This window comes from Gekko japonicus, unplaced genomic scaffold, assembly GCF_001447785.1.
Source record: "Gekko japonicus isolate JY-2015 unplaced genomic scaffold, Gekko_japonicus_V1.1 scaffold1331, whole genome shotgun sequence".
NCBI lineage: Eukaryota > Metazoa > Chordata > Lepidosauria > Squamata > Gekkonidae > Gekko > Gekko japonicus.
This window is the reverse complement of record NW_015163128.1, coordinates 444,364-453,656: the sequence shown is the minus strand read 5'-3', so window position 1 is coordinate 453,656 and position 9,293 is coordinate 444,364. Positions and strand designations below refer to the sequence as shown.

Here is a 9,293-nt window from a genome sequence, read left to right as displayed (position 1 = left end):
AAAGAGTTCTAAGAGCAGCGATCGAGTGTTTAACTTCTTAAAAAAAATCATCATGCAGAACATTTTTTCCTACTGTACTAACTTGTTTTTGTTGGAGACGTGCTTTCTTAAAAACAGAATTGTGATTGTCATACTTTAAATGTTTGGGTTTGCTTTCCCTGTTGCGAATATTCCAGTCCATTACATTTTTTTAAAAGCATAAAAGTACATTGTAAGAATTATACTTTCCACATTGAAGGCACTGCAGGAGCAATAACAATAATGAAACCTTTACATCCGAAAGCTATTTAAAAAAAGAATTGTTTTAAAGGTTTTAACTGTTCAGCTATACAATACCAATGGAAAAATCTCCAAAAGCTTTAATGTATTTACAGGTATTGTCCTTCCGTTTTTGGGTAGTGATTATTCTTTTTGTGTTTCTAGCACCCAGCAGTTTCTTGCTGTTCAGTCAGAAGACAGCAATTAGTCGAATGATACCAGATGATCAGCAGAGCCCAGATATCATCCTTCCTATTCATGGATTAAGAAATGTCAAGGCTATCGATTATGATCCCTTGGATAAATTGATCTATTGGGTGGATGGACGACAGAATATTATTAAAAGAGCCAAAGATGATGGCACTCAGGCAAGTTTTTAATACCCTTGTGCGTGTCTCTGTATTTGTAAAACGAGTGTGTAGGTATAGGTATTTACCATATTACGTACACATCCCATTTAAAACCATATTTAGCAAGTCTCGGATTACGTACCTGTGCTTGTACTGTTTTTGCTTCTGTTACATAAAAAAAAGCTTCTGTCACCAACAACCGGTGACATAATCTGTCTCCTATTCTGTTCCCCCTCCCCCACCAAAAATTTCTTAGATATCGTTGTGTAAAATAAGAAGTTATTATGTTGGGTTTTAAACTTTTTAAGAGGCACCTTAACCACTACACTGAAAGAGGCTGTGGATGGGAAGTACAGGCCTTCCACCTCTTAGGGCAGTTACAGAGTTGCCAGTCCCCAGTTGGGGGCAGGGAATCTCCTGGTTTGGAGCCCCTCCCCCAGCTTTAGGCTATCAAGAATGGCAAGCAAGAAACGGAAAATAAACATGACATGCCTACATCACGGTGACATAGGCGCATTGGTGACATTGGGGGTACGACACTCTGGGTTTGGGGCAAAACTCTATGGTAAGAAGCTAATTCTACCGTAGAGTTTTACCCGAAAACCAGAGCGCCATCCCCAACATGCCCACATCATTGTGTTTATTTCCTGTTTTTTCCCTCCCTGCTCACAATAAGTGTGCCCCCCTTCCCCGTCCCGCTCATCCAGCGGATCTGGCAACCCTGCACGATCATACAGTGAACAGTGGCACAAAGGGCTGTTTCATTGTCTATGTGGTATTTTAATCTGGAGGGATTGTTTTAAATTCTGATGGGGAAGCCACTGTGAGTCCAGTTTTTTTTTTTTAAGTGGGATATGAATGTTTTAAGTAACTAAATGATGAGTGTTGAGACTGTAACACTTAAACTTAGTGAAGGCAGTTCCAGAGAGTAGCCGTGTTGGTCTGCAGTCTCTGATGAAGGCTCTGGAAAGCTCATACCCCCAAACCCTTATTGGTCTCTAAGGAGAGAGCTTGCTCTGAGGGGAGGGGCCTGAGGGAAGGGAGGGCACAATCCCGTGGCCTGTTCCTAACATTAGTATGATGATGAAGAAGACCACTATTGCCTTTGCATAGTCCCTGTCGTGATTCTTTTGAATATACTGTCTAGTTATACAAGCATTTTGTTTAATGCCCAGCAGATATTCAGAACAATCGTTTATATTGGACAAACTCTGAGCCATTTGAAATGCAAAGTGCCAAATGGGGCTACCCCCATAGTTAACAGAACAGAAAACCTTTATTGGCATAACACAGATAACCAGAACAAAGGCAAAATTTAAGGGATAGTACTAAAACAACGTCAACCAATATTCCCATTATCTCAAAATACAAAGCAATCCTAACATGGTTTACGAGATTTACAAAGTACTACTCTTGACTTCCATACATAAGTCAAAAATTCAGCGACAGATAGTGTTATTGCTGGACTCTTGTCTGCTAGAAAGAAATTTAAATCCCTATCCAGAAAATCTCTCTGCACATAGTTGACACTGGACCATAATGGTGTTGGGCCAGTCAGTCTCTCATATGGGATCTGAGTTGTATTTCCAGTATTTTCTTTTTGTCTCCTAGTTCCATCGATGTGTTGCAAACAGCTCCATGTCTCACAAGCGAGTGGGGGGGAAATGCCATGTAGGATAATGTGATTAGTCTTCTTCAGTATTTTTCTTACTAGTTAATGAAGTATTGTTTGTAGTAAGGAAAGGCCTTGTAATGTCAGGCCTGCTCTTTGAGGGATACCAGGCGTTAATTGCTAAGTAGCTTCCCATTAGTGGCCCTTTCTAGGTGCAAATTACAATGGAGACTACTTGTTATGATGCCGCTTGTTGTACAGCATAAACAAAAAAGAGTTTTAGTGTTTGAAGAAGTACCTCCTCAGGACATTTTGGTTTCTAAGTTTGCAGTTTTGATTGTTCACTGAGTAATTTTTGCTACCTTTATATTCCAGTTAATTCTGTTAATTAGCATTTTCTCAACATCATTGTTCATCTTTGGATATTAGATTACCCTGAATATCTGTTTTTTCTCAGATGATAAGAAATAGGATAGGCCTGTAACGTAGACATCATTATATAAGAAGGTTTTGTTTGTTTACACTAAAACTCTTCTGATAATTTTTCAAACCATTCTCGGATCGAAGGTAGATTACTTGTATCAGTGAATAAACAGCAATGAAAAACAAGCTGTTTTTAATACAACCATTGTTCACTATAATCACCTGTTTCTACTGGATTTTTATTAGCAGAAATGCTATATTTAGCTGATCAGGGAGCAGATTATTTTAAAAGACTTTTAATACAAAATCAGCAAGTAATAGATGTCATATTTGAAGAGACCGTGACCCTTTTGTCTTGCCTAGAAGAAAATGCCTTCCGCCCTGTAACACATGTGGGATCACCTACAAACATGTTTTTCTCCCTACAGACATAAAGTTTTTACTTGCATATAAGCTTCTTCGGATTTACTTGGTTAAATCACGTTAATTGATGTAATCAATCAACTTTAATCCTATGCCATCTCTGTTTTTTAGATGTGCCTTGTAATTTCTTCACATTTATTCTCTCCAGTGGGCTTACATTTGTCATGAATATTTTATTTTACTATGGCTTTTTTTTTTTTTTTTTGGTCTAACAGCCTTTCACAATCATGAGTACTCCCAACCAAAGTCAAAATCCAGAGAAGCAGCCACATGACCTGAGTATTGACATTTACAGCCATACTTTGTTCTGGACCTGTGAAGCCACCAATACGATCAATGTCCACAGACTTGATGGAGAACAGACTGGAGTGGTGCTGCGGGGAGACCATGATAAACCAATCTCTCCTGTGGGCTTACATTTGTCATGAATATTTTATATGGTTTTTTTTTTTTTTTTTGGTCTCACAGCCTTTCACAATCATGAGTACTCCCAACCAAAGTCAAAATCCAGAGAAGCAGCCACATGACCTGAGTATTGACATTTACAGCCATACTTTGTTCTGGACCTGTGAAGCCACCAATACGATCAATGTCCACAGACTTGATGGAGAACAGACTGGAGTGGTGCTGCGGGGAGACCATGATAAACCAAGAGCCATCATCGTAAATGCCGAGCGAGGGTGAGAATGCTTCTTTTGTATGTTATTAAAGAATTTACAGGAGCTGCGGTGGCTCAAGTGGTTAAGACGCTGAACTGCAGGCTGTGGAAGGTCGGTAGTTCAGCAGTTCGAGACCCGGGTGCCGCATGATGGAGTGAGCTCCCGTCTCTAGTTCCAGCTCCTGCTAACCTAGCAGTTCGAAAGCAAGACATTGCAAGTAGATAAATAGGTACCACTTCGGTGGGAAGGTCACAGTGTTCTGTGCGCCTTGGTGTTTAGTCAAGCCGGCCACATGACCACGGAAACGTCTTCGGACAGCGGGGGCTCTTCGGCTTTGAAACGGAGATAGATGAGCACCGCAACCCTAGAGTCGGATTCGACTGGCTTTCGAGCAAGGGAACCTTTACCTTTACCTTTTAAAGAATTTACAGAGCATCCCTAGTATCTTTGGCTACAGCACTGTAACTTCATGTAGCCTAAATGAATCTTATTATCCCTGTATTCTCGACTCTTTCCTGAGAAGTGCCTCATAGGTTACATAGAACTTCAGTGTATTTTCCCACAAGGCACCGGGGACTGTGAACCCCATTTAGCTTTAAGAATATAATAGCTTTCATACCATTTGTTTCAATGTACGGAATGAGGTATTAATAGTGCACTTTATAGCAGATCTTCAAATTAAGATCTTAATCGGTATAACAGAAAGTCAGAAAACCACTGCTGAGTGACCACAAGAAGAAGAGAAGAAGAAGAGATTGGATTTATACCCCGCCCTTCACTTGTAGTCTCAGAGTGGCTTACAAACTCCTTTCCCTTCCCCTCCCCACAACAGACACCCTGTGAGGCGGGTGGGGCTGAGAGAACTCTGACACAAACTGCTCTTTTTCAAGGACAGCTGTGCCAGAGCTTGTGACTGACCCAAGGTCACATCAGCAGGTGCAAGTGGAGGAGTGGGGAATCAAACCCAGTTCTCCCAGATTAGAGTCCGCACACTTAACCACTACACCAAACTGGCTTGGCTTCAACCCTTGCCAAATAGCCAGTATTTAGGTACGAGGTTGTGGCTGTGAGATTTCCTCTACTTCAGAGGGTCCTAAAGGGCAAAAATATTGGCCAATCATTCTGGGACGTTTAACAGTAGAGAGTCCTGTTTGGACGTAGCCTTTCTGGATCTCCATACTATGTTCCATGGTGAGATTACAAGTAATAGATTTCCTCTTCTTCCCACGAACCTTTGTGAACTGAAACAGCACTTGTTCATACTTTTTATCAGATATATGTATTTCACCAATATGCAAGAACGAGCCCCAAAGATTGAGCGCGCAGCCCTGGATGGCACAGAACGAGAGGTGCTCTTCACAACTGGCTTACTCCGTCCAGTTGCTCTAGTGATTGACAACAAGCTTGGGAAACTCTTTTGGGTGGATGCAGATCTCAAACGGATCGAAAGCTGTGATTTATCAGGTGTGTGGGTTTTTTTTACTCCCCAATTGAAACAGTGTAAAGTTTAGAAGAGGAGTAATTGTCAATGGCTGAATTTTAGGATTTCTACTGAGGTGCAACTAGTTTTTTCAGGACTTCCAGGGCTATGTTCCGGCTGGCTTCAGAGTTGGCCACACCTACTACAGCTAAAACCTCAGCGTGCGTGGCTACAGAGGGAAGGCCCGGAGAGTGAACCCCCCCCCTTGCAACTCCGAGGCGGGCGGGCCAGGGGGGCCCCTGCCGTGCCTTCCCCAGCCTGTCCAAGGGCCGGCTTCCCTGTGCTCCCCGCAGCCACGGGGCGCCCGGGCAAGCCAAAGGGAGGTGTTGGGGTGTGGCCTAATATGCTAAGGAGCTGTGCTGTCAGGGGTGTAGCCTAATATGCTAATGGATTTCTGCTGCTGGGTGTGACCTATTATGCTAATGAGTTCCTGTTGGACTTTTTCTACAAAAAAAGCCCTGAGGACTTCAGTAACAGATTCCATTTGTCTGGGGTGCTGGTTCTTTGTAACATACTTTGGTGATAACATTGGTTGAAGTGATAATATTTTCTCCTCAATCAGACATTTCAATAAAGGTATAATAAAGGCTAAAATGTGCTTTCCCAAACACACAGGTTTCTTAGCAACTGTGCTGCTTTTATTCTTTGCCTGTGTTTGTCATCATTTGTATTTTAGCCTTGGGGGTGAGATGGGTACCTGCTGATACACCCTCCCTCTGCAGGCTCCCAATTTGACCCCTATGCTGTTAATGAGCCTGTTCCCCAGGGACGAAATTGCAGGAGCTCAAGTGTGCTTCAGCATCAGGAGGAAGTGTGAAATTACCACTCCACAAGATCCATTCTGTACGTTTGGCTTAAGACCTCTGGTCAATTAAGCTAATAAATGAAAGGAAAGGATTCGGCTAGCAGACCTTGTTGGGTACTCTTCAGATAGCCTGCGCCAATCTGAGCAACTTGTCCAGCCCCCTTTTGAGCAGCTTGTCCAAAGGGAAATCAACATTTGCCCTGAAATGGTTATGGTCAAAGCGGGGTCATTTCGTAGAAAAAGAGGTGCAGGAGCTCATTAGCATAACTCATTAGCATAACTTATTTGCATGTGCCACACACCCTGCCATCACCGGAAGTGTGTCAGAAGGCAACACCCACCGCTTAGGCTCCACTGGACTGTTTTGGATTGCTAGCTATTGGGGGGGGGGAATGTGCAGATCTGCCCTCTCTTGTACCTGAATAAAACTTGGTCTTAAAGTTGCCACTGGACTGTTTTGGACCGGGGGGCCAGGGGGGGGGCTCTGCAGCTTACCTGTCTGCTTCTTGATCTGACTGAGGACTACTGGGAGCAGGGGGTGGGGCTTGTTGCATGTGCCCGCCCCCTGGGCTCTTTACTGCCGGAGCTCCGCTCCTGTGCGCTCCTGCAGGAAATGACCCCTGGTTAATGTTACGTTAGTGTGAAACCTGAAAATGAGTACACTCACTGTTCATCATGCCTAATTACTAGAAGCCTTTGAAAATCCAGTATTTGTACAATGTTCCTTCCCAAAAAAAAGGTATGCAAAATGTATTCCTGAATATTTCAAAGGTGCTTGATCAGGAAAGCTAAAATTTGGGACACTAGAAAAGTCTGGAAACAGGCCATTGACATCACTGCCTCAGAAGCTATTGTGGTGTCGGGTGTAGTGTCACGCTAGATTCCAAGACAGCTAGGTTCAAAGCCCCAGTCTGCCATGGAAGCCTGAGCCAATCACAAACTCTCAGCCAACGTTCCCTCTAAGCTGTGGAGTCTTGTGAGCAAAAATTCTACCTTGTGAGCTACTGGCATTAAAGTTGTGAGCGAGCAATCTGTCTACTGCATAAATCAGTTTGCTCTGGAGCCATCCTTCCTGAGCTAAGACAAAAATGTGTGAGCTGGAGGCTACAAAACTGTGAGCTAGCTCACACTAACTCAGCTTAGAGGGGACAGTGCTCTCAGCCCAGCTTGCCTCACAAAGCTCTCGTGAGGATAAAATGGAGGAGGGGAGAATGATGTCAGCTGCCTTGGGTGCCCACCAGTGTTCCCTCTAAGCTGAGTTAGTGTGAGCCGGCTCACGGTTCTTTAGCCTCCGGCTCACACATTTTCTTCTTAGCTCAGGAAGGGACGGCTCCAGAGCAAACTGATTTACGCAGCGGCCAAATCGCTCGCTCACAACTTGAATGCCAGTAAGCTCACAATGTAGAATTTTTGCTCACAAGACTCCACAGCTTAGAGGGAGCATTGGTCCCCACTAGGGGAGAACGCCCCGGGTACAAGTGAAGTAAAAAAAAATTTTTTTAAGGGAGAAAATAATGTAACTCAGAAAAGCTTGGAATGTTTCAGTATTACATTTTGTCCAATTCACACGGATAACAGGAAAAATCTGAGCATGGGACGCTCATAAATCTAATGCTCAGGACGTTAGGACTGCATTTTACTCCATAATAAAGGTCAGCACAGAACAAGCCATGTTGTATGGGTGACTCTGTGTGTTGCCCTGCGGGAGTTCTGTTTCCCTTGCACATATTTCATCAGGCTTTCTTGGGGGCGGGGGGTGTTCCCAGTAACATCCAGGAACATGCACGTGTGTTCCCAAAATGCCAGTTTCATTTACTGTTGCATCTGAAATTTTATACTGGGCAGAGACTCTTTGAGGAAGACACTTCCTCTTATGGATGAGGTAGAGGGTGATTTTTGCCGATTCCCTGCCTCTCAGTGCTGCCTTTTAGCCCCCTTGATGTTCCAGAGGGTCCCCTGACCCACAGGGGCATGATTTCAGAGAGCCTGGACAACCGCGGCAGGAGAGAGGAAAAGGAGGGAGAGTTCCTGTTCATGCATAGCACAGCTCTGCCAATACTGCATAGGATCCAAGCCTGTCTCATTGTGATGTTTTGTGCCAATGTAGATTATTGAAGAAGAGAAGAGATTGCATTTATACCCCAATTTATATTGGTAAAGTTTCTGCTGTGAGGGCTTGTGGTTGTTGTGTGCTATAGCACACGTATGTCATTAGTTAACTATTTTATATAGCTTTGTAAGCATTCGCTGTACAAGAAGACAGCCTGACGAGTTTATCATCTGGAATTTCACACGAAGGTGGGAGAGGTGGAAGATATATATGAAGGGAGCTTTGACTCTCGAAACCCGGAAATCTTGTTGATCTTTTAAGCTTACTTTGAGGAGGACTTAAGGAATTGTGTCAGAGGTTTTATGGGGAAAGTCGATGCTTAGGAGTTTGAAGGAAGCAAAACGGGCATCGTGCAGGAGGTTCTGTATATTGGTTCCACATGAAGTACAGCAAGGAAAGAAAAGGTAGGCTTGGTGGAAGGAGCAGAGAAATCATTGGATGATTGGTTGCCAGCTCTTGCGCTAAAAACCAAAGGAAAGCGTATGGATAGTTTAGAAGGGAGAAGAGGAATTTGTGAGCTATGTGCTGAATTAGCTATTAACTGAACCAAGTTTTGATGGTTTGAAGCATCTCACTTTCAAGATGAATTTAGAAGGAAGAACATTTTCCTGCATCCTGATAGGTTTCATCCAGCACCATATACGCTATATCTCATTATATAAAAGTTATGTTAGGGGGTGGGCTAGTACACTTTCCTCCCCCAGTTGTAATTTGCTATAAGGAAAAAAAAAATCACTTGGTGATCCCCGACATCATAATACATCTTGTAGTACATGGAAAGAAAAGGAAGAAGAAAGGAGATCAGTTCGAAAGGGAACTTTAGGGAATGTTAAATAGGAAATGATGTTATCACTGTGCGAGAAGTACTGTTGTTTGCCTGTGCATGATCATTGTCGTGCAATGCAGTGTGTGTCTGTAAAGAGCAGCGTGTGTCTATAAAGAGCATATATTTCCCTATTGTAAGCATGTACAATAAAATGCACTTGAGCTGCGGTGGCTCAAGTGGTTAAGACGCTGAACTGCAGGCTGTGGAAGGTTGGTAGTTCAGCAGTTCAAGACCCGAGTGTGCCGCATGACGGAGTGAGCTCCCGTCTCTAGTTCCAGCTCCTGCCAACCTAGCAGTTCGAAAGCAAGAAATTGCAAGTAGATAAATAGGTACCACTTCAGTGGGAA

General features: G+C 43.4%; 1 protein-coding gene across 1 annotated transcript in view; it reads left to right on the top strand.

The window, feature by feature from the left end:
* LRP5 (LDL receptor related protein 5) overlaps nt 1–9,293 on the top strand; it is a gene marked incomplete at its 5' end in the record, with an annotated part of 120,917 nt that overhangs the window by 74,094 nt on the left and 37,530 nt on the right. Inside the window, 3 exons of the mRNA XM_015406923.1 lie at nt 424–626; nt 3,535–3,746; nt 4,999–5,189. Of these exons, the coding sequence (XP_015262409.1) occupies nt 424–626; nt 3,535–3,746; nt 4,999–5,189 (606 nt within the window). The remainder of the gene's footprint in view (nt 1–423; nt 627–3,534; nt 3,747–4,998; nt 5,190–9,293) is intronic.